At 50.6% G+C, this 25,265-nt stretch overlaps 1 protein-coding gene and 1 non-coding gene across 2 annotated transcripts in view; both read left to right on the top strand.

Annotated features, from left to right (window-relative positions):
• Positions 1–367: 367 nt before the first annotated feature.
• On the top strand, positions 368–440 carry TRNAK-UUU (transfer RNA lysine (anticodon UUU)). The gene has a single exon. It is a non-coding gene; the product is annotated as a tRNA-Lys (tRNA).
• A 5,089-nt stretch (positions 441–5,529) lies between these two features.
• Positions 5,530–25,265, top strand: part of RNF121 (ring finger protein 121) — a 36,782-nt gene continuing 17,046 nt past the window's right edge. The window contains exons 1-6 of the mRNA XM_032980937.2: positions 5,530–5,604; positions 10,073–10,110; positions 14,841–14,982; positions 15,469–15,623; positions 17,506–17,613; positions 20,259–20,379. Of these exons, the coding sequence (XP_032836828.1) occupies positions 5,560–5,604; positions 10,073–10,110; positions 14,841–14,982; positions 15,469–15,623; positions 17,506–17,613; positions 20,259–20,379 (609 nt within the window). The 5' untranslated portion in view covers positions 5,530–5,559. The remainder of the gene's footprint in view (positions 5,605–10,072; positions 10,111–14,840; positions 14,983–15,468; positions 15,624–17,505; positions 17,614–20,258; positions 20,380–25,265) is intronic.

Genomic DNA, 25,265 nt, shown 5'->3' with positions numbered 1-25,265 from the left:
CCCCGCCCACCACGCGCCACTTCCGTTATAAGCCACTCCCTTCCATCCCCAACTTTCTCACCTCTCCCCCCCCCCGCTTACGTCATTAGTGGGGGAGACAAAGGCGGTCGGGAGTGCCACAGTGCCGGTCCCCTTCATAGGCGCTGCTGCTGCTACTCAAAGCCACTTGCCCCTACAGAGCAGCCCTGTGTAGAGGCTGACACGGGGAGCGGGAGCTTCCTGTGTGTGTGTGCCTCTATGTGTCCACGTGCCTAGATGTTTCGGGCAACAGCCCTTCCCCAGGACACGTGAGCGTTCCGGGAAGACGTGTGGAATGTGTTGGCCGAATTAGACATAAGAGGCATAGGGACACCTCGGGCCGTCGTGGGCCCGGATAGCTCAGTCGGTAGAGCATCAGACTTTTAATCTGAGGGTCCAGGGTTCAAGTCCCTGTTCGGGCGTTCCCCATTATTTTTATTTAAATAGTATTTTTGTAAACATTTCAATGTCACTATTTTTTCTGTTCGAGCGTTTCCCATTATTTTTATTTAAATTGTATTTTTTGTAAACATTTTAACGTAACTATTTTTTCTGTTAGGGCGTTCCCCATTATTTTTATTTAAATAGTATTTTTGTAAACATTTTAACGTAAATATTTTTTTCTGTTCGGGCGTTCCCCATTATTTTTATTTAAATTGTATTTTTTGTAAACATTTTAACGCCACTATTTTTTCTGTTCGGGCGTTCCCCATTATTTTTATTTAAATTGTATTTTTTGTAAAACATTTTAACGTAACTATTTTTTTAAATAGTATTTTTGTAAACATTTCAATGTCACTATTTTTTCTGTTCGAGCGTTTCCCATTATTTTTATTTAAATTGTATTTTTTGTAAACATTTTAACGTAACTATTTTTTCTGTTAGGGCGTTCCCCATTATTTTTATTTAAATAGTATTTTGTAAACATTTTAACGTAAATATTTTTTTCTGTTCGGGCGTTCCCCATTATTTTTATTTAAATTGTATTTTTTGTAAACATTTTAACGCCACTATTTTTTCTGTTCGGGCGTTCCCCATTATTTTTATTTAAATTGTATTTTTTGTAAAACATTTTAACGTAACTATTTTTTTAAATAGTATTTTTGTAAACATTTCAATGTCACTATTTTTTCTGTTCGAGCGTTTCCCATTATTTTTATTTAAATTGTATTTTTTGTAAACATTTTAACGTAAATATTTTTTTCTGTTCGGGCGTTCCCCATTATTTTTATTTAAATTGTATTTTTTGTAAACATTTTAACGCCACTATTTTTTCTGTTCGGGCGTTTCCCATTATTTTTATTTAAATTGTATTTTTTGTAAACATTTTAACGTAACTATTTTATCTGTTAGGGCGTTTCCCATTATTTTTATTTAAATTGTATTTTTTGTAAACATTTTAACGTAACTATTTTATCTGTTAGAGCGTTTCCCATTATTTTTATTTAAATTGTATTTTTTGTAAACATTTTAACGTAACTATTTTATCTGTTAGGGCGTTTCCCATTATTTTTATTTAAATTGTATTTTTTGTAAACATTTTAACGTAACTATTTTTTTCTGTTAGGGCGTTTCCCATTATTTTTATTTAAATTGTATTTTTGTAAACATTTGTACGTCACTATTTTTTTCATAACAATTTTGTTAGATCTATTCCAATAATAGTCGTTGATACTGGAGTGTCTATATATAAAAAAAAACTTTTAAATAACGTTATTAACATTTGTTCTCTATTACAATGTTTTATTTTGATTTAAAGCTTTCGTGACTGCAGGGATTCATATTCTTGGTTCTTTCGGTAAAGTCACCACCGCATAGATAGGGAAACAATAAAATAATCAAAATATAAAACAATAAAATTATTGTAAAACAATAAAATTATTATTCTTGGTTCTTTTGGTAAAGTCGCCACCGCGTAGATAGGGAAACAATAAAATAATAAAAATATAAAACAATAAAATTATTGTAAAACAATAAAATTATTATTCTTGGTTCTTTCGGTAAAGTCGCCACCACGTAGACAGGGAAACAATAAAATAATAAAAATATAAAACAATAAAATTATTGTAAAACAATAAAATTATTATTCTTGGTTCTTTCGGTAAAGTCGCCACCGCGTAGAAGGGAAACAATAAAATAATAAAAATATAAAACAATAAAATTATTGTAAAACAATAAAATTATTATTCTTGGTTCTTTCGGTAAAGTCACCACCACGTACAAGGGGAACAATAAAATAATACAAAATATAAAACGATAAAATTATCACACGACGTTTCGACTGCAACACAAGCAATCATCATCAGGTGTGAAAACCACAGCAATCATTGTTTTTTTTATTGTTTCCATTCTACGTGACTTTACCGAAAGAACCAAGAATTACAATTTCGATTTAAAGCTTTCGTGACTGCAGTAATTCATATTCTTGGCTCTTTCGGTAAAGTCACGTTGAAGGGAAACAATAGATGGCTTACAATGAGAGATTCGTTCATGAGGCTATCCACAAGCACAGAGACAATTTCAACCGAGAAGATGGATTCTGGCTTAGCAATCATTGGAAGGATTTGATAAACCATTTCAGGTCTTAATTGATTGTTCACGCTTACGGTGGCTTTCAGACAGCATGCATTAATTTTTCGTTTCCCCCCTCCTCTTTTCAGAACATAGATGGACTCGTCCTTCTAAATAAACTTGCCAAGTCGCTGCGCGTGGCGCTGACGTTTCAAAAAATAAATAAATAAAAACGAACACCGTTTGAAAATAAATAAATTAATGCAAACCAACACACCTGAAGACGACCGTTTGTGTTATGGTCGAAACGTCGTGAGAATTTTTATTGTTTTATATATATTTTATTGTTTCCCTTCAACGTGACTTTACCGAAAGAGCTAAGAACCAAGAATTACAATGGTTTTTTTTTAGATACACTGCAATAAAACACGTTATTGATACTGGAGTATATTTCTACGTATATACATAAAACTTTAACATTTATGTTATCCATTTTTTTCTTCTAATACAATGTTTCGTTGAGATTCACAACAATCACGGTCATGATTGATACCGGAGGTATCTGACGATGCTATGATCGCTCTTTTAATCGATCTGATGATCCCCCTGTTTGGGACCATCTACAAATTAATATATTTTTTTATCTCACAATTTTTATTGCAATGTCAATAATTTTTTTTAACATCTTATATAAATTTTGATTTAAGGCTTTCGTGACTGCAGGGATTCATATTCTTGGTTCTTTCGGTAAAGTCACGTTGTGGTTTTCACACCTGATGATGATTGCTTGTGATGCAGTCGATACGTCGTGAGAATTTAATTGTTTTATATTTTTATTATTTTATTGTTTCCCTTCTACGTGGTGACTTTACCGAAAGTCTCTTATATATATTTTAAAAACTTTAAATGAACGTTGTAATTTATTTTATAATACAACGTTTCGTGATTGAGAGCGATTATAGCATCTGACGATGCTATAATCGCTCTTTTAATCGGAAGCATCTTCCGGAAAAGTCTTCCTGCATGGGAAGTTGAAAAAAAACATCACTTGAAACTCCTCTCTTCCTCTTCTGGAAGACCCTTCCGGAAGATTCTTCCTGCATGGGAAGATGAAAATAACATCACTTGAAACGCCTCTCTTCCTCTTCTGGAAGACTCTTCCGGAAGATTCTTCCTGCATGGGAAGATGAAAAAAACTTCACTTGAAACGCCTTCCGCTTCTGGAAGACCCTTCCGGAAGATTCTTCCTGCGTGGGAAGATGAAAAAAACTTCGCTTGAAACTCCTCTCTTCCTCTTCTGGAAGACCCTTCCGGAAGAATCTTCCTGCATAGGAAGATGAAAAAAAATCACTTGAAACTCCACTCTTCCGCTTCTGGAAGACTCTTCCGGAAGTTTCTTCCTGCGTGGGAAGATGAAAAAAAAACATCACTTGAAACTCCTCTCTTCCTCTTCTGGAAGACTCTTCCGGAAGATCCTTCCTGCGTGGGAAGATGAAAAAAACTTCACTTGAAACTCCTCACTTCCTCTTCTGGAAGACTCTTCCGGAAGATTCTTTCTGTATAAGAAGAGGAAAAAAACTTCACTTGAAACGCCTCTCTTCCTCTTCTGGAAGACTCTTCCGGAAGATTCTTCCTGCGTAGGAAGATGAAAAAAACTTCACTTGAAACGCCTCTCTTCCTCTTCTGGAAGACGCTTCCGGAAGATTCTTCCTGTATAGGAAGATGAAAAAAACTTCACTTGAAACTCCTCTCTTCCTCTTCTGGAAGATCCTTCCGGAAGATTCTTCCTGCATGGGAAGATGAAAAAAACTTCACTTGAAACTCCTATCTTTCGCTTCTGGAAGACTCTTCCGGAAGATTTTTCCTGCATGGGAAGATGAAAAAAACATCACTTGAAACTCCTCTCTTCCGCTTCTGGAAGAGCCTTCCGGAAGATCCTTCCTGCGTGGGAAGATGAAAAAAAACTTCACTTGAAACTCCTCTCTTCCTCTTCTGGAAGACCCTTCCGGAAGATTCTTCCTGCATAGGAAGAAGAAAAAAACTTCACTTGAAACTCCTCTCTTCCGCTTCTGGAAGAAATCTTCCGGAAAGAATCTACCGTCTATCATCTACTGCCAAAAAAACCCACGCCCTGCAGTGAGGTGGCAGTCGCCGCGTGACGTCACCAAGACAGGCCCAGAACGGCGGCCATCTTGGGTAGGGAGGAGGTGTTGAGATAGGAAAGTGGAGGGGTGAGGGGAGGGGTTAGAGAGGGGTGAGGGGAGGGATTTGAGGGGGAAAGGGGCGGGGTTATGGGGTGAGGGGCGGGGTTAGAGGGGGGTGAGGGGAGGGGTTAGAGGGGGGTGAGGAGGGGGTGAGGGGTTAGAGTGGGGTGAGGGGAGGGATTTGAGGGGGAAGGGGGCGGGGTTATGGGGTGAGGGGCGGAGTTAGAGGAGCTGAGGGGAGGGGTTAGAGGGGGGTGAGGGGAGGGATTTGAGGGGGAAGGGGGCGGGGTTATGGGGTGAGGGGCGGGGTTAGAGGGGGGTGAGGGGTTCGAGAGGGGTGAGGGGAGGGGGTAGAGGGGGGGATGAGGAGAGGAGTTAGAGGGGTGAGGGGCGTGGTTAGAGGGGGTGAGGGGCGGGGTTATGGTGTGAGGGGCGGGGTTACAGGGAGTGAGGGGCGGGGTTACAGGGAGTGAGGGGCGGGGATAGAGGGGCTGAGGGGAGGGGGTTTGACGTGGTGAGGGGCGGGGTTAGAGGGGGTGAGGGGTTAGAGAGGGGTGAGGGGAGGGGGTAGAGGGGCGTGGGGGGAGGAGTTAGAGGGGATGAGGGGAGGAGTTAGAAGGGATGAGGGGAGGAGTTAGAGGGGGAGAGGGGCGGGGTTATGGGGTGAGGGGAGGAGTTAGAGGGAGTGAAGGGAGGAGTTAGAGGGGATGAGGGGAGGAGTTAAAGGGGGCGAGGGGCGGGGTTATCGGGTGAGGGGCGGGGTTAGAGGGGGTGAGGGGCGGGGTTATCGGGTGAGGGGCGGGGTTAGAGGGGGAGAGCGGCTGTCATGGCGGTGCTGGAGGCGCGCATCGGAGGGGACGTGGGAGAGCTGGCAAGACACTCACACAGTGACACACACACACAGTAACACAGAGTGACACACACAGTGACACTCTCACACAGTGACACACTCAGTGTGACACACTCACACACACAGTGACAGACACACACACAGTGACACACTCATACAGTGACACTCTCACAGAGACACACTCAGTGACACTCTCACACAGTGATACACACACACAGTGACACACACACACACAGTGACACACACACAGTGATACACACACAGTGACACACACACAGTGACACACACACAGTGATACACACACAGTGACACACACACAGTGACACACACACAGTGATACACACACAGTGACACACACACAGTGATACACACACACAGTGACACACACACACACAGTGACACACTCACACAGTGACACACACACAGTGACACACTCACACACACAGTGACACACACACAGTGACACACTCACACACAGTGACACACACACAGTGACACACTCACACACTCACACAGTGACACTCTCACAGAGACACACTCACACACAGTGACACAGTGTGACAGTGTGACACACTCACACAGTGACACACACACACACAGTGACACACACACACAGTGACACACTCAGTGACACACAGTGACACACACACACAGTGACACACACAGTGACACACTCACTCACAGTGACACTCTCACAGAGACACACTCACACACAGTGACACAGTGTGACAGTGTGACACACTCACACAGTGACACACACACACACACAGTGACACACACACACAGTGACACACTCAGTGACACACAGTGACACACACTCAGTGACACACACAGTGACACACTCACACAGTGACACACACAGTGTCACACACACAGTGACACACACACAGTGACACAGTGTCACACACACACAGTGACACAGTGTCACACACACACAGTGACACACTCACAGTGACACACTCACACAGTGACACACACAGTGACACACACACACAGTGACACAGTGTCACACACACAGTGACACAGTGTCACACACACACAGTGACACACTCACAGTGACACACTCACACACACAGAGACACACTCAGTGACACTCTCACACAGTGACACACACACACAGTGACACACACACACAGTGACACACACACAGTGACACACACACACAGTGACACACTCAGTGACACACACACAGTGACACACACACAGTGACACAGTGTCACACACACAGTGACACACACACAGTGACACACTCAGTGACACACACACACAGTGTCACACACACACACAGTGACACAGTGTCACACACACACAGTGACACACACACAGTGACACACACACAGTGACACACTCAGTGACACACAGTGACACACACACACAGTGACACAGTGTCACACACACAGTGACACACACACACAGTGACACACAGTGACACACTCAGTGACACACAGTCACACACACAGTGTCACACACACAGTAACACACAGTGACACACACAGTGACACACACACAGACACACACAGTGACACACACACACAGTGACACACAGTGACACACTCACACAGTGACACACACACAGTGACACACAGTGACACACTCAGTGACACACAGTCACACACACAGTGTCACACACACAGTGACACACAGTGACACACTCAGTGACACACAGTCACACACACACAGTGTCACACACACAGTGACACACAGTGACACACTCAGTGACACAGTGACACACACAGTGACACACACACAGACACACACAGTGACACACACACACAGTGACACACTCAGTGACACACACACAGTGACACACACACAGTGACACAGTGTCACACACACAGTGACACACACACAGTGACACACTCAGTGACACACACACACAGTGACACACAGTGACACAGTGACACACTCACACAGTGACACACACACAGTGACACACAGACAGGCATACACACAGACACACACACACAGTGAGACACACACAGACATACACACACAGACATACACACAAACAGACACACACAGACACACACACACAGACATACACACAAACAGACACATACACAGACATACACACAAACAGTGACACACACACAGATACATACACATAGACACACAATGACACACAGACACACACACACAAACAGACACACACAGACACACACACAGAGACACACACACAGAGACACACACAAACAGACACACACAGACACATATACACAGACATACAGACATACACACACAGACATACACACACAGACACATACACAGACATACACACACACAGACACACACAGACACACACACACAAATAGACAAAGATCCCCCATATAGCCTTAACAGACTGTAGGGGCAAGTGCTGTTAGCGAGCACCTATGAAGGCCACACACACAAACAGACACACAGACATACACACAGACACACAGACACATACACAGACATGCAGACACACACAGACATACACACAGACACACACACAGACACACACAGACACACACACACAAACAGACACACAGACATACACACAGACACACAGACACAGACATGCAGACACACACAGACATACACACAGACACACACACAGACATACACACAGACACGCACACAGACTCTTAAAATGAACACTGCACTGTATGTACAGTACATCTGTATATGAAACGGAAGACGTTCCGAGCAATGTCCCTTCCTCATGGCGGGGTCAGGGTTAGGTGGATAGGGCTGTGGTTGTGTCTGTGTGTGTGTCTGTGTGTGTGTGTGTCTGTGTGTCTGTGTGTGTGTCTGTGTGTGTGTATGTGTGTGAGTGTCTGTGTGTGTCTGTGTGTGCGTCTGTGTGTGTGTGTATGTGTGTGTCTGTGTGTGTGTGTCTGTATGTGTGTGTCTGTGTGTGTGTCTGTGTGTGTCTGTATGTGTGTGTCTGTGTGTGTGTGTCTGTGTGTGTCTCTGTGTGTGTCTGTATGTGTGTGTGTGTCTGTGTGTGTGTGTCTGTGTGTGTGTGTGTGTGTCTGTGTGTGTATGTCTGTGTGTGTGTCTGCGTGTGTGTCTGTGTGTCTGTGTGTGTGTCTGTGTGTGTGTGTGTCTGTGTGTCATTGTGTGTGTCTATGTGTATGTGTGTGTCTGTGTGTGTCTCTGTGTGTGTCTGTATGTGTGTGTGTGTGTCTGTGTGTCTGTGTGTGTGTGTCTGTGTGTGTGTGTCTGTGTGTGTGTGTCTGTATGTGTGTGTCTGTGTGTGTGTGTCTATGTGTGTGTGTATCTGTGTGTGTGTGTCTGTGTGTGTCTGTGTGTGTGTCTGTGTGTGTATCTGTGTGTGTGTCTGTGTGTGTCTGTGTGTGTGGTGTGTGTGTCTGTGTGTGTCTGTATGTGTGTGTGTCTGTGTGTCACTGTGTGTGTCTATGTGTATGTATCTGTGTGTGTCTGTGTGTGTCTGTGTGTGTGCCTGTGTGTGTGTCTGTGTGTGTGTCTGTGTGTGTGTCTGTGTATCTGTGTGTGTATCTGTGTGTGTATCTGTGTTTGTATCTGTGTGCGTGTCTGTGTGTGTGTCTGTGTGTGTGCCTGTGTGTGTGTCTGTGTGTGTGTGTGCCTGTGTGTGTGTCACTGTGTGTCACTGTGTGTCTGCGTGTGCCTGTGTGTCTGCGTGTGTGTGTGTAGTAGGTCGTCTCAGCCTTAAATCGGCACAGTACCTGGTGCGGTGTTGTAGTGAACATCGCCAGCACTGGGGGAGAGACAAAGGCGGCCGGGCGTGGTGGTGGTGCAGGCCACACCACCACCACCCACCCTGTGTGTGTAGCCAGTGCCTGGTAGCCCTCATAGGTAGCGCTGCTGCTGCTAGTGACAGCACTTGCCCCTACAGCCTGTTACAGGCTATACAGGGGGGTACCTTTATCTGTGTGTGTCTGTCTCTGTGTGTGTCTGTGTGTGTGTCTGTCTCTGTGTATGTCTGTGTGTGTGTGTGTCTGTGTGTGTCTGTCTCTGTGTGTGTCTGTGTGTGTCTGTCTCTGTGTGTGTCTCTGTGTGTGTCTGTGTGTCTCTGTCTCTGTGTGTGTCAGTGTTTGTCTCTGTGTGTGTGTCTGTGTGTGTGTGTCTATCTCTGTGTGTGTCTGTGTCTCTGTGTGTGTGTCTGTGTGTGTGTGTGTCTCTGTGTGTCTCTGTCTCTGTGTGTGTCTGTGTGTCTCTGTGTGTGTCTCTGTGTGTGTTTGTGTGTCTCTGCCTCTGTGTGTGTCTCTGTGTGTGTCTCTGACTGTGTCTCTGTGTGTGTCGGTGTGTGTCTATCTCTGTGTGTCTCTGTATGTGTCTGTGTGTGTCTCTGTGTGTGTCTGTGTGTCTCTGTGTGTGTCTGTGTGTGTGTCTCTGTGTGTGTGTCTGTGTGTGTCTATCTCTGTGTGTCTGTGTGTGTCTATCTCTGTGTCTCTGTATGTGTCTCTATGTGTCTCTGTGTGTGTCTGTGTGTCTCTGTGTGTGTCTGTGTGTGTGTCTCCGATTGTGTCTGTGTGTGTAGGAAGATCTATCGAAGTTACCCGCCGAGGAGAGATGGAGGTAAGACGTGGATCACGCGAGAGAGATCAGTGTAGGATCACGTGGGAGATGTGTGTACCGTGTGTGTATGTGTCACTGTGTGTGTGTGTCACTGTGTGTGTGTCACTGTGTGTGTGTGTCACTGTGTGTGTGTCACTATGTGTGTACTATGTGTGTGTCACTGTGTGTGTGTATGTCACTGTGTGTGTGTCACTGTGTGTGTGTGTGTGTGTACTGTGTGTCACTGTGTGTGTCACTGTGTGTCTCACTGTGTGTGTGTGTCACTGTGTGTGTGTCACTGTGTATGTGTGTACCGTGTGTGTGTCTGTGTGTGTCACTGTGTGTGTGTCTGTGTGTGTGTACCGTGTGTGTGTGTGTCACTGTGTGTGTGTGTACCGTGTGTGTGTGTCACTGTGTGTGTCACTGTGTGTGTGTACCGTGTGTGTGTGTCACTGTGTGTGTCACTGTGTGTGTGTGTACCGTGTGTGTGTCACTGTGTGTGTGTGTGTACCGTGTGTTTGTGTGTACCGTGTGTGTGTCACTGTGTGTGTCACTGTGTGTGTCACTGTGTGTGTGTCACTGTGTGTGTGTGTACCGTGTGTTTGTGTGTACCGTGTGTGTGTCACTGTGTGTGTCACTGTGTGTGTGTGTGTCACTGTGTGTGTGTCACTGTGTGTCTCACTGTGTGTGTGTCACTGTGTGTGTGTGTGTGTCACTGTGTGTCTCACTGTGTGTGTGTCACTGTGTGTGTGTCACTGTGTGTCACACTGTGTGTGTGTCTCACTGTGTGTCTCACTGTGTGTCTCACTGTGTGTGTGTGTGTCACTGTGTGTGTGTGTATACTGTGTGTCACACTGTGTGTACTGTGTGTGTGTCACTGTGTGTGTGTGTGTCACTGTGTGTCTCACTGTGTGTGTGTCACTGTGTGTGTGTATACTGTGTCACACTGTGTGTGTGTGTGTCACACTGTGTGTGTGTCACACTGTGTGTGTATACTGTGTGTCACACTGTGTGTCTCACTGTGTGTGTGTCTCTCACTGTGTGTGTGTACTGTGTGTGTATCACTGTGTGTGTGTCTGTGTCACTGTGTGTGTGTCTCTCACTGTGTGTGTGTCACACTGTGTGTGTGTGTGTCTCACTGTGTGTGTGTTTGTCACTGTGTGTGTATACTGTGTGTCACACTGTGTGTACTGTGTGTGTGTCTCACTGTGTGTGTGTATACTGTGTGTCACACTGTGTGTACTGTGTGTGTGTCTCACTGTGTGTGTGTATACTGTGTGTCACACTGTGTGTACTGTGTGTGTGTGTCTCACTGTGTGTGTGTGTGTCTCACTGTGTGTGTCTCACTGTGTGTGTATATTGTGTGTCACACTGTGTGTACTGTGTGTGTGTGTCTCACTGTGTGTGTGTGTGTCACACTGTGTGTGTGTGTCTCACTGTGTGTGTCACTGTGTGTCTCACTGTGTGTGTCTCACACTGTGTGTGTGTCACTGTGTGTGTGTCACTGTGTGTCTCACTGTGTGTGTGTGTGTCTCACACTGTGTGTGTGTGTCACTGTGTGTGTGTCACTGTGTGTCTCACTGTGTGTGTGTCACTGTATGTGTGTGTCACACTGTGTGTGTGTGTCACACTGTGTGTGGACCCCCCTAATGGAACATCTTCGCCGGTTAGAAACATTTAGGCTGGCCTGCCTACGATCCATCCTGGGTTTAACCAGACTGGATTGTGTGAGGAGCTCACAAATCCTTGAAAGATCTGGGCAGGGTCCCATCGGTGAGCTCCTCCGGCAGGCAAGGCTGCGATGGCTGGGTCATGTAGCCCGCATGCCCAGCCACCGCATGCCGAAACAGCTTTTGTTTGGCCGGATTGAGGGGGCTAAGCGGGCGCGGCACGGGCTAGAGAAGAGATGGAGTGATGTGGTACAGGAGGACGTGGAGCTGAGTGGACTTGCCGATGACTGGTACCAGCGGTGTCAAGATCGGCCTCTGTGGAGGAGGCTCGTGAAGGATGCTACTGGGCAGTTGGAGGCAGTAGCCCTCCAACAACAACGGAGGGCGGAGGAGCGACGCTCACAACAGCGAGCGGAGCGCCGGGTGGCTAAAGCACAGCAGGTTGGCACAGTAGGGGGCACAGGTGGTGCATCAGCCAGTCATCTCAGTCATCTCAGTCAGTCGACCCGTGGCACCTGGGTCTGCCCCGTGACCTCCTGCCAGCGGGCGTTCGACACTTCACGTGGCCTCAGGGTGCACATAGCCTGGCACAAGCGTCGTGGTGACGTCACCGCCACTTAGTGGCGAATGGCGGTTGTTGTTGTTGTTGTGTGTGTGTGTATACTGTGTGTCACACTGTGTGTCTCACTGTGTGTGTCTCACACTGTGTGTGTGTCACTGTGTGTGTGTCACTGTGTGTCTCACTGTGTGTGTGTGTGTGTGTCACTGTGTGTGTGTCACACTGTGTGTGTGTGTGTATATACTGTGTGTCACACTGTGTGTCTCACTGTGTGTGTGTGTCTCACTGTGTGTGTGTCACACTGTGTGTGTGTACTGTGTGTGTATACTGTGTGTGTGTGTCTCACTGTGTGTGTGTGTGTGTATATACTGTGTGTGTGTGTCTCACTGTGTGTGTGTCTCACTGTGTGTGTATACTGTGTGTGTGTGTGTGTCACACTCTGTGTGTGTGTATACTGTGTGTGTGTCACACTGTGTGTGTGTATACTGTGTGTCACACTGTGTGTCACACTGTGTATGTGTGTGTGTCACACTGTGTGTGTGTGTCACTGTGTGTGTGTGTCTGTGTGTGTGTCACATTGTGTGTGTGTGTCACACTGTGTGTGTGTGTGTGTCACTGTGTGTGTGTACTGTGTGTGTGTCACATTGTGTGTGTGCGTATACTGTGTGTCACACTGTGTATGTGTGTGTGTGTCACTGTGTGTGTGTCTGTGTGTGTCACTGTGTGTGTGTGTCTGTGTGTGTGTCACTGTGTGTGTGTCTGTGTGTGTGTCACTGTGTGTGTGTGTGTCTGTGCTCGCTAACAGCACTTGCCCCTACATTCTGTTAAGGCTATACGGGGGATCTTTGTCTTTGTGTCACACTGTGTGTACTGTGTGTGTGTGTCTCACTGTGTGTGTGTATACTGTGTGTGTGTCTCACTGTGTGTGTGTGTATACTGTGTGTGTGTGTCTCACTGTGTGTGTGTGTGTCACACTGTGTGTGTGTGTTTGTCACTGTGTGTCACACTGTGTGTTACACTGTGTATGTGTGTGTGTCTCACTGTGTGTGTGTGTGTCACTGTGTGTGTGTCGCACTGTGTGTGTGTCACACTGTGTGTGTGTATCACACTGTGTGTGTGTGTATACTGTGTGTCACACTGTGTGTGTCACACTGTGTATGTGTGTGTGTCTCACTGTGTGTCACTGTGTGTGTGTGTGTGTCGCACTGTGTGTGTGTCACACTGTGTGTGTGTGTCACACTGTGTGTGTATACTGTGTGTCACACTGTGTGTCACACTGTGTATGTGTGTGTGTCTCACTGTGTGTGTGTATATACTGTGTGTCACACTGTGTGTCACACTGTGTGTGTGTGTCTCACTGTATGTGTGTGTCACACTGTGTGTGTGTACTGTGTGTGTATACTGTGTGTGTGTGTGTCTCACTGTGTGTGTGTGTGTGTATATACTGTGTGTGTGTGTCTCACTGTGTGTGTGTCTCATTGTGTGTGGGGAGCGATAGTGTAGCGGTTAGCGCGCTGCGCTATGAACCCGGCGACACGAGTTCGATTCCCGCTCACGGCCAACACCAGTGACGATTATCTGAACCGGTCCCGGGCCTCCCCTAAGTCGACTCAGCCTCAAATGAGTACCTGGTGCGGTGTGTAAACATTGCCACTAGGGAGACAAAGGCGGTCGGGCGTGGTGCTGGCCACCCACCCCCTCGTGTACCGTTCCGGCCTTCATAGGTGCTCGCTAACAGCACTTGCCCCTACAGTCTGTTAAGGCTATATGGGGGATCTTTGTCTTTGTTTTTTTGTGTGTATACTGTGTGTGTGTGTCACACTGTGTGTGTGTGTATACTGTGTGTGTGTCACACTGTGTGTGTGTATACTGTGTGTCACACTGTGTGTCACACTGTGTATGTGTGTGTGTCACACTGTGTGTGTGTGTCTGTGTGTGTGTCACATTGTGTGTGTGTGTATACTGTGTGTCACACTGTGTATGTGTGTGTGTCACACTGTGTGTGTGTGTCTCACTGTGTGTGTGTGTCTCACTGTGTGTGTGTGTCACACTGTGTGTGTGTGTCACACTGTGTGTGTGTGTCACTGTGTGTGTGTGTCACTGTGTGTGTGTACTGTGTGTGTCTCACTGTGTGTGTGTGTGTGTCACACCGTATGTGTGTGTGTCACTGTGTGTGTGTCACACTGTGTATGTGTGTGTGTCTCACTGTGTGTGTGTGTCTCACTGTGTGTGTGTCACTGTGTGTGTGTGTGTATACTGTGTCTCACTGTGTGTGTGTCACACTGTGTGTGTGTCTCACTGTGTGTGTGTCACTGTGTGTGTGTCACACTGTGTATGTGTGTGTGTCTCACTGTGTGTGTGTACTGTGTGTGTGTCTCACTGTGTGTACTGTGTGTGTGTCACACTGTGTGTGTGTGTGTCACTGTGTGTGTGTCACTGTGTGTGTGTCACACTGTATGTGTGTGTGTCTCACTGTGTGTGTGTACTGTGTGTGTGTCTCACTGTGTGTGTGTGTACCGCAGGGTGGAGCATGCCCGCATGCACGCGAAGCACCGTGGGCACGAGGCCATGCACGCTGAGATGGTGCTCATCCTGCTGGCCACGCTAGCCGTGGCACAGGTGTTGCTGGTGCAGTGGAAACAGAGGCACACCCGCTCCTACAACGTGAGGCCTGCTGCTGCTGCTGGTGGTGACGGCGGTGGTGGCGGTGATGTGGTGGTGATGTGGTGGTGGTGTGGTGGTGACGGTGGTGATGGTGGTGGTGATGATGGTGGCGGTGATGGTGGTGGTGGCGGTGGTGGTGGTGGTGGTGGTGGTGATGGTGGTGGTGGCGGTCATGTGGTGGTGATGTGGTGGTGGTGGCGGTGGTGGCGGTGGTGGTGGCGGTGGTGGTGGTGTTGTTGGTGGTGGTGATGGTGGTGGTGGTGATGGTGGTGGCGGTGCCAGTGGTGGTGACGGTGTTGGTGGTGGCAATGGTGATGGTGGTGATGGTGGTGGTGGTGATGGCGGTGACGGTGATGGTGCCGATGGCGGTGACGGTAGTAGTGGTGGTGGCGGCGGCGGTGGTGACAGTGGTGACGCTGGCTCCGATGGTGATGGTGGTGATGGTGGTGGTGACGCCGGTGCCGTGCCGGTGCCGTGCCGGTGCAGGTGATGACGCTCTTCCAGATGTGGGTGGTGCCGCTTTACTTCACGGTGAAGCTCTTCTGGTGGAGGTTTCTGTCCATGTGGGGAATCTTCTCAGCCGTCACGGCCTTGGTGGTGTTCCGTGCCACGCGAAGACCACTCACCGGATCTACACCACGGTGACACGCTCACCACGCTCACTCACCACGCTCACCACTCACCACGCTCACCACGCTCACCACGCTCACCACGCTCACCACTCACCACGCTCACCACGCTCACCACTCACACTCACCACGCTCACCACTCACCACGCTCACCACGCTCCCCACGCTCACCACGCTCACCACTCACCACGCTCACCACTCACGCTCACCACGCTCACCACGCTCCCCACGCTCACCACGCTCACCACTCACCACGCTCACCACTCACACTCACCACGCTCACCACGCTCACCACTCACACTCACCACGCTCACCACTCACCACGCTCACCACTCACCACGCTCACCACGCTCACCACGCTCACCACGCTCACCACTCACCACGCTCACCACGCTCACCACTCACACTCACCACGCTCACCACTCACCACGCTCACCACGCTCCCCACGTTCACCACTCACGCTCACCACGCTCACCACTCACGCTCACCGGATCTACACCACGGTGACACGCTCACCACGCTCACCACGCTCACTCACCACGCTCACCACTCACCACGCTCACCACTCACGCTCACCGGCTCTACACCACGGTGACACGCTCACCACGCTCACTCACCACGCTCACCACTCACGCTCACCGGATCTACACCACGGTGACACGCTCACCACGCTCGCTCACCACGCTCACCACGCTCACCACTCACGCTCACCGGCTCTACACCACTCACACCACGCTCACCACTCACGCTCACGCTCACCAAGCTCACCACTCACGCTCACCGCTCACGCTCACCACTCACGCTCGCCACGCTCACCACTCACGCTCACCACTCACGCTCACTACTCACGCTCACCACTCACGCTCACCACACTCACCACGCTCACCACTCACACTCACCACGCTCACCAAGCTCACCACTCACGCTCACCACTCACGCTCACCACTCACGCTCACCACTCACACTCACCGCTCACACTCACCGCTCACGTTCACCACGCTCACCACTCACGCTCACCACTCACGCTCACCACTCACACTCACCACGCTCACCACTCACGCTCACCACTCACGCTCACCACGCTCACCACTCACGCTCACCACTCACGCTCACCATGCTCACCACTCACGCTCACCACGCTCACCACTCATGCTCACTACACTCACCACTCACACTCACCACTCACGCTCACCACGCTCACCACTCACGCTCACCACTCACGCTCACTACACTCACCACTCACGCTCACCACACTCTGTGTCTGTGTGTGTGTGTGTCTGTGTCTGTGTGTGTGTGTGTCTGTGTGTGTGTGTCTGTGTGTGTCTATGTGTGTGTGTGTGTCTGTGTGTGTCTCTGTGTGTGTCTATTTGTGTGTGTCTGTGTGTGTGTGTGTCTGTGTGTGTGTGTGTCTGTGTGTGTGTCTGTGTGTGTATCTGTGTGTGTGTATGTGCGTGTGTCTATGTGTGTGTCTGTGTGTGTGTCTATGTGTGTGTGTGTCTGTGTGTGTGTCTATGTGTGTGTGTGTCTATGTGTGTGTGTGTCTGTGTGTGTCTGTGTGTGTGCGTGTCTATGTGTGTGTGTGTGTGTGCGTGTGTCTGTGTGTGTGTGTATGTGTGTGTGTGTCTATGTGTGTGTATGTGTGTGTGTCTATGTGTGTGTATGTGTGTGTCTATGTGTGTGTATGTGTGTGTCTATGTGTGTGTATGTGTGTGTGTATGTGTGTGTGTCTATGTGTGTGTGTGTGTGTCTATGTGTGTGTGTGTGTGTGTCTGTGTGTGTGTGTCTGTGTGTGTGTCTGTGTGTGTGTGTGTCTGTGTGTGTGTTTGTGTGTATATATATGTGTGTGTGTGTCTGTGTGTGTGTGTCTATGTGTGTGTGTGTCTGTGTGTGTAGGCTGGTGTACAAGTGGTTCCTGCTCATCTACAAGCTGAGCTACGCCGTGGGGATCGTGGGTTACATCGCCGTCATGTTCACCATGTTCGGGTTCAACCTGCTGTTCAGGTGGGGAGCCAGCAACAATCAGCACCCACTGGGTGGTGTGCTTGCAGTGGCGTGGGTGGGTGGGTGAGTGAGTGGGTGGGTGGGTGAGTGGATGGTTGAGTGTGTGGGTGGTTGAGTGGGTGGGTGAGTGAGTGGGTGGGTGGGTGGTTGAGTGAGTAAGTGGGTGGTTGAGTGAGTGGGTCGTTGAGTGATTGAGTGGTTGAGGGAGCGGGTGAGTGGTTAAGTGGGTGGGTGGTTGAGTGGGTGGGTGGTTGAGTGGGTGGGTGAGTGAGTGTGTGGGTGGTTGAGTGGGTGGGTGAGTGGGTGGCTGGGTGGGTGGGTGAGTGGGTGGGTGGTTGAGTGGGTGGGTGAGTGAGTGGTTGGTGGTTGAGTGAGTGGGTGGGTGGTTGAGTGAGTGAGTGAGTGGGTGGGTGGGTGAGTGAGTAACTGGGTGGGTGGGTGAGTGGGTGCGTGAGTGAGTGAGTGGGTGAGTGGTTGGGTGGGTGGTTGAGTGGGTGGGTGGTTGAGTGGGTGGGTGGTTGATTGAGTGGGTGGGTGGTTGATTGAGTGGGTGGGTGGTTGATTGAGTGGGTGGGTGGTTGAGTGGGTGGGTGGTTGAGTGGGTGGGTGGTGGGTGGGTGGGTGGCAGAGTGAGTAGGTGGGTGGGTGAATGGGTGGGTGGGTGAATGGGTGGGTGGGTGAATGGGTGGTTGAGTGAGTGAGTGGGTGGTTGAGTGGGTGGGTGGTTGAGTGGGTGGGTGAGTGAGTGAGTGGGTGGGTGGGTGAGTGAGTGAGTGAGTGGGTGGGTGGGTGAGTGGGTGGGTGGGTGGGTGGTGGGTGGGTGGGTGGGTGAGTGGGTGGGTGGGTGAGTGGGTGAATGGATGGGTGGGTGGGTGGGTGAGTGAGTGGGTGAGTGAGTGAGTAGGTGGGTGAGTGGGTGGGTGGTTGAGTGGGTGGGTGGTTGAGTGGGTGGGTGGGTGAGTGAGTGGGTGGGTGGGTGGGTGAGTGAGTAAGTGGGTGGGTGGTTGAGTGAGTGGGTGGGTGGGTGGGTGAGTGAGTATGGGTGGGTGGTTGAGTGAGTGGGTGGGTGGTTGAGTGAGTGGGTGGGTGGGTGAGTGAGTAACTGGGTGGGTGGGTGGTGGGTGGGTGAGTGAGTGAGTGGGTGGGTGGGTGAGTGAGTGGGTGGGTGGGTGGTTGAGTGGTGGGTGGGGAGTGAGTGAGTGGGTGGGTGGTTGATTGAGTGGGTGGGTGGTGAGGTGGGTGGGTGGTGGCAGAGTGAGTAGGTGAGGGGTGGGTGATGGGTGGGTGAATGGGTGGGTAGGTGGGTGGGTGGGTGAATGGGTGGGTGGGTGGGTGAATGGGTGGGTGGCTGGGTGGGTGAATGGGTGGGTGGGTGGGTGAATGGGTGGGTGGGCAAATGGGTGGGTGGGTGAATGGGTGGGTGGGTGAATGGGTGGGTGGGTGGGTGAGTGGGTGGGTGGTTGAGTGGGTGTGTGGGTGGGTGGGTGTGTGGGTGGGTGAGTGGGTGAGTGAGTGGGTGGGGGTTGAGTGAGTGAGTGGGTGGTTGAGTGAGTGAGTGGGTCGTTGAGTGATTGAGTGGTTGAGTGAGTGGGTGAGTGAGTGAGTGAGTGGGTGGGTGAGTGAGTAGGTGAGTGGTTGAGTGAGTGAGTGAGTGGTTGAGTGAGTGAGTGGGTCGTTGAGTGAGTGAGTGGTTGAGTAAGTGAGTGAGTGAGTGGGTGAGTGGGTGAGTGAGTGAATGAGTGGGTGAGTGAGTGAGTGGGTGAGTGAGTGAGTGGGTGAGTGAGTGGGTGAGTGAGTGGGTGGGTGGTTGAGTGAGTGAGTGGGTGGTTGAGTGAGTGAGTGGGTCGTTGAGTGATTGAGTGGTTGAGTGAGTGGGTGAGTGAGTGAGTGAGTGGGTGGGTGAGTGAGTAGGTGAGTGGTTGAGTGAGTGAGTGAGTGGTTGAGTGAGTGAGTGGGTCGTTGAGTGAGTGAGTGGTTGAGTAAGTGAGTGAGTGAGTGAGTGGGTGAGTGGGTGAGTGAGTGAATGAGTGGGTGAGTGAGTGAGTGGGTGAGTGAGTGAGTGGGTGAGTGAGTGGGTGAGTGAGTGAGTGGGTGAGTGAGTTAGTGAGTGGGTGAGTGGGTGAGTGAGTGAGTTGGTGAGTGAGTGAGTTGGTGAGTGATGTCACCACTAAGTTCCCGCTCACGGCCAACACCGCCGATGACGATTATCTGAACCGGTCCTGGGCCTCCCCTAGGTCGACTCAGCCTCAAATGAGTACCTGGTGCGGTGTGTAAACATCACCACTAGGGAGACAAAGGCGGTCAGGCGTGGTGCTGGCCACCCACCCCCTCGTGTGCCGTTCCGGCCTTCATAGGTGCTCGCTAACAGCACTTGCCCCTACAGTCTGTTAAGGCTATATGGGGGATCTTTGTTCTTACCTCTGTGTGTGTGTGTCTGTGTGTCTGTGTGTGTCTGTGTGTGTGTGTGCGTCTGTGTGTGTGTGTCTGTGTGTGTGTGTATGTGTGTGTGTGTCTGTGTGTGTGTCTGTGTGTGTGTCTGTGTGTGTGTATCTGTGTGTGTGTCTGTGTGTGTGTCTGTGTGTCTGTGTGTGGGTGTGTATGTCTGTGTGTGTGTGTGTGTCTGTGTGTGTGTGTGTCTGTGGCAGGTTACGCACGGAGGACTCTATGGACTTTGGCGTTGTTCTGCTCTTCTACGGCCTCTACTACGGAGTCCTGGGAAGAGACTTTGCGGAGATCTGCAGCGATTCTATGGCCTCTACCATTGGGGTGAGTGGTGGGGAGTGAGTGAGTGGGTGGGTGAATGGTGGGGGAGTGGTGGGGGAGTGAGTGGGTGGGTGGGTGAGTGGGTGGGTGAGTGAGTGGGTGAGTGGTGGGGGAGTGAGTGGGTGGGGGAGTGAGTGGGTGGGTGGGTGAGTGGGTGGGTGAGTGAGTGGGTGAGTGGTGGGGGAGTGAGTGAGTGGGTGGGTGAGTGGGTGGGTGAGTGGTGGGGGAGTGAATGGTTGGGTGAGTGGGTTGGTGGGTGGGTGAGTGGCTGGGTCAGTGGGTGGGTGGGTGAGTGGGTGGGTGAGTGAGTGGGTGGGTGGGTGAGTGGTTGGGTCAGTGGGTGGGTGGGTGAGTGGGTGGGTGAGTGGGTGGGTGGGTGAGTGGGTGGGTGGGTGAGTGGCCAAATGGGGGCTCTGGACGGGTGCAAGGGGCTGGTAACCCCTCCACCTTCAATTATCTACCACAAAACCACGACTGAAAAATGTAACTAATAAGCTTGTGCCGGAGACCCCGGGGGGGACAGGCGTCTATGACGTCTCCTGGCCAAACCCCAATTGGCAGAGCCAGGAGACTGAATCCCTACCCTCGGGGCTCCTCCAGAAACAACGAAAAGCCACTTCGTGTGGCCACGTGGAATGTTCGAACGCTCACTGCGGAGGAGAGGCTGCCACTCCTCTGTCGGGAGCTGGACCGGTACCGCCTGGATCTCGTTGGCATTCAGGAGGTCCGGTGGACTGGCTCTGGCTCATGCCACCATGAGGGGTGGACAGTCCTCTACTCGGGGCAGGAGACTGCCAAACAACAGGGTGTGGCTCTTCCTTTGAATAAAAGAATGAAGGGGGCGTGGGAGCGTGGCGGTGAGGTGTGGGAAGCTGTAAGCCCCAGGCTACTTTGAGCTCGCCTTCCCATCAACCGGAGGCGAGGAGTGGTGGTCGTGGATACTTACGCCCCCACCGAAGACGAACATCCGTGGAGGGATGCAGGCAAAGCCGATGAGTCAGATGCCTTCTATGACCTCCTGTCACAGGTGCTGGCTAAAGTGACCCCTCAGGATAGAGTCATCATGTTGGGTGACTTCAATGACCGAGTTGGTCATGATGCTGGCACCTGGTCTGCAGTGAATGGAAGGCATGGGCCAGATCAGCTCAATAACAACGGTAGGAGGCTGCTACATTTTTGTGCAGCCCATGGGCTTGTAATTACCAACACGCTGTTCCGGCATCGGCGCATTCACACCACATCATGGATGCATGCCGGGTCCAAGCAAGAACATCTGCTGGACTACATAGTGACGGAACAGCGGATGCGAGCCCATGTCCTTGACACCAGGACCTACCGTGGAGCTGATCTGCCCTCTGACCATCGACTTGTTGTCTGTAAGATGTGCCTGCCATTCTTCCGCTCCGGTGGTGGGTGTACACCCAGGACCCCATTGCAACCTCAGGTGGCCTGGTCTCAGCTAGCTGATGAAGTTGCAAGCGAGAATTTCATCATCGCTTGTGACTGGGGTTGGCATCGTCCCCCACTCCTCCAGATGTCGAGGGTAAATGGGTGAGATTTAGGACTGTGACTCAGGCAGCTGCAATGGCTGCTTTGGGTACACGGTCCAGACCTCCTCAGAGACCCTGGCTGACAGAGGAGTTGTTCAGGCTGGCTGAGTAAAAGCGACAGGCCCACTCTCATCGTCTACAGCATCCCACGTCAGAGAATGAGGAGGCTTTCCGCAGCCTTCGCTCGGAGGTTCGGAGAGCCGTGATGCGCTGCAAGGATGGGTGGTGGTCGCGGGTTGCTGAGGAGATGGAGTTTGCCTCAATGGCCTGCGATCACAAATCTCTATTTAACTCCATCAAAAAAGTAACCTGCAGCACCACACCTATTACCATCATTAGGGGAAAAAATTGTGATCCAATCTCCGACCCCCAGGAACAGGTTTGCAGATTTGCTGAGCATTTCTGTGAGGTCCTGGAGGAGGGAAAATCCCTCAGCCAGGAAAACATCGTGGCATAAAGTGCTGATGACCCTGCTGAGGCTGCGGTGCCTCAAATATTGGAAGAAGTCACCCCCTGTGAGTGGCTGGCTGAAGTGCCATCTGTTGAGTAAGTACTGAGGGCGATCCGGAGTCTGAGACCAGGAAAGGCACCAGGCAGAGATGATCTCCCAAGCGAAATGCTGAGGGAGGGTGGAGTTTGTGCACAGACTGCCCTATATGACATCATAAAAACAGTCTGGACCACTGGACGGGTTCCGCAGGATTGGAAGGATGCCCTGGTGGTCCCCCTCTTTAAGAAGGGGGACCGCACAGACTGTAACAACTACAGGGGAATCTCACTCCTCAGTGTGCCGGGAAAGGTCCTGGCAAGGATTATTCAACATCGCCTTGCCAGGCACGCTGAGGAGAGGCTTGCGGAGCCCCAATGCGGTTTCAGGAAAGGGCGGTCCTGCACAGATGCCATGTTTTCTGTCCGTCTGCTACAGCAGAGGTGTAGGGAATTCCAGCAAGAGCTACATCTCTGCTTTATGATACCATCAATAGGCCTGGGCTCTGGGTTGTTCTTCATGCTTTTGGAGTACCTGACCCTCTGCTCACGATCATTAATGACCTTCATGATGGTGAGCGGGCCCGGGTAAAACTACGTGGCCGGGAGTCCGAGCCTTTCCCTGTACACCTTGGGGTGCGACAGGGATGTCCTCTGGCTCCCACATTATTTAACATCTATTTCGACCACGTAGTTTGTGAAGCCTTCAATAGCTGTACCGGGGGAATCTCCATATGGTACAGATATAATGGGAGGCTGATCGATGCCCGGGTGCGGTCAAGGGATGGCTCCCTATTGCTCAAGCACGTTATGTATGCTGATGATTTAGTAATAGCTGCTCATTCAGAGGAGGAGTTGGAGATGCTGCTGCTGAGACTGGAGCGTGCCACTAAGAGATGGGGCCTTACCATCAGCCCCACCAAAACTAAGCACCTGCCTGGGTATTTTGTACCATCGGACACTCCACCCCCACAACTCCCAATCGGTGATGGGGCACTTGTGGAGAGAGTGGAGAGTTTCCCATACCTGGGAAGTGTGCTTATGACCGGCTCCAGTTTAACAGCAGAGGTCTCACTCCGAATCAGTCGAGCGGCAATATCTTTTCGTCCGTTGCGTAATGCTGTGTGGAAGCTACCTGGTCTGTCGCTCCGCACTAAGCTTCAGGTCTTCTCAGCCACGGTCATTCCCTCCCTGTGATGGTGATGGTGGTTGTGGTGGTGGTGATGGTGGTTGTGGTGGTGGTTGTGGTGATGGTGGTTGTGGTGGTGGTGATGGTGATGGTGGTTGTGGTGGTGGTGGTGATGGTGGTTGTGGTGGTGGTTGTGGTGATGGTGGTTGTGGTGGTGGTGATGGTGGTTGTGGTGGTGGTTGTGATGGTGGTGGTGGTTGTGGTGGTTGTGGTGGTGGTTGTGGTGGTGGTTGTGGTGGTGGTTGTGGTGGTTGTGGTGATGGTGGTGATGGTGGTTGTGGTGGTGATGGTGGTTGTGGTGGTGGTTGTGATGGTGGTGGTTGTGGTGGTGGTGGTGGTTGTGGTGGTGGTTGTGGTGGTTGTGGTGGTGGTTGTGGTGATGGTGGTGATGGTGGTTGTGGTGATGGTGGTTGTGGTGGTGGTTGTGATGGTGGTGGTTGTGGTGGTGGTGGTTGTGGTGGTGGTTGTGGTGGTGGTGATGATGGTGGTTGTGGTGATGGTGGTTGTGGTGATGGTGGTGATGGTGTTTGTGGTGGTTGTGGTGATGGTGGTGGTGATGGTCTTTGTGGATGTGGTGGTGGTGGTTGTGGTGGTGGTGGTTGTGGTGGTGGTTGTGGTGGTGATGGTGGTTGTGGTGGTGGTTGTGGTGGTGGTGGTGGTGGTGATGGTGGTTGTGGTGGTGGTGGTGATGGTGGTTGTGATGGTGGTTGTGGTGGTGGTGGTTGTGGTGGTGGTGGTTGTGGTGGTGGTGATGGTGGTTGTGGTGGTGGTTGTGGTGGTGGTGGTTGTGGTGGTTGTGGTGGTGATGGTGGTTGTGGTGATGGTGGTTGTGGTGATGGTGGTGATGGTGTTTGTGGTGGTTGTGGTGGTTTTGGTGGTGGTAGTTGTGGTTGTGATGATGTTTGTGGTGGTTGTGGTGATGGTGGTGGTGGTGATGGTGTTTGTGGTGGTGGTGATGGTGGTGGTGATGGTGTTTGTGGTTGTAGTGGTGGTGGTGGTTGTGTTTGTGGTGGTGGTTGTGGTGGTGGTGATGGTGTTTGTGGTGGTGGTGGTGTTGGTGGTGGTGGTTGTGGTGGTGATGGTGTTTGTGGTGGTGGTGATGGTGTTTGTGGTGGTTGTGGTGATGGTGGTTGTGGTGATGGTGGTGATGGTGTTTGTGGTGGTTTGGTGGTGGTAGTTGTGGTTGTGGTGGTGGTTGTGGTGGTGGTGATGGTGTTTGTGGTGATGGTGTTTGTGGTGGTTGTGGTTGTGATGGTGTTTGTGGTAGTGGTTGTGGTGGTTGTGGTGATGGTGGTTGTGGTGGGTGGTGTGGTGGTTGTGGTTGTGGTAGTGTTTGTGGTGGTGTTTGTGGTGGTGGTTGTGGTGGTGGTGGTTGTGATGGTGTTTGTAGTGGTTGTGGTGGTGGTTGTGGTGGTGATGGTGTTTGTGGTGGTTGTGGTGGTGGTTGTGGTGGTGGCGATGGTGGTGGTGGTGGTTGTGATGGTGTTTGTGGTGGTGTTTGTGGTGGTTGTGATGGTGGTGGTGGTTGTGATGGTGTTGGTGGTGGTGTTTTTGGTGGTTGTGATGGTGGTGATGGTGTTTTTGGTGGTTGTGATGGTGGTTATGGTGGTTGTGATGGTGGTGGTGGTGATGGTGGTGGTGATGGTGCTTGTGATGGTGTTTGT

Source organism: Petromyzon marinus, chromosome 76, assembly GCF_048934315.1.
Source record: "Petromyzon marinus isolate PM22_M1 ecotype Great Lakes invasive population chromosome 76, UKy_Petmar_22M1.pri1.0, whole genome shotgun sequence".
NCBI lineage: Eukaryota > Metazoa > Chordata > Hyperoartia > Petromyzontiformes > Petromyzontidae > Petromyzon > Petromyzon marinus.
The sequence above is the reverse complement of the archived record's forward strand: the minus strand, read 5'-3'. Positions and strand labels throughout refer to the sequence as shown.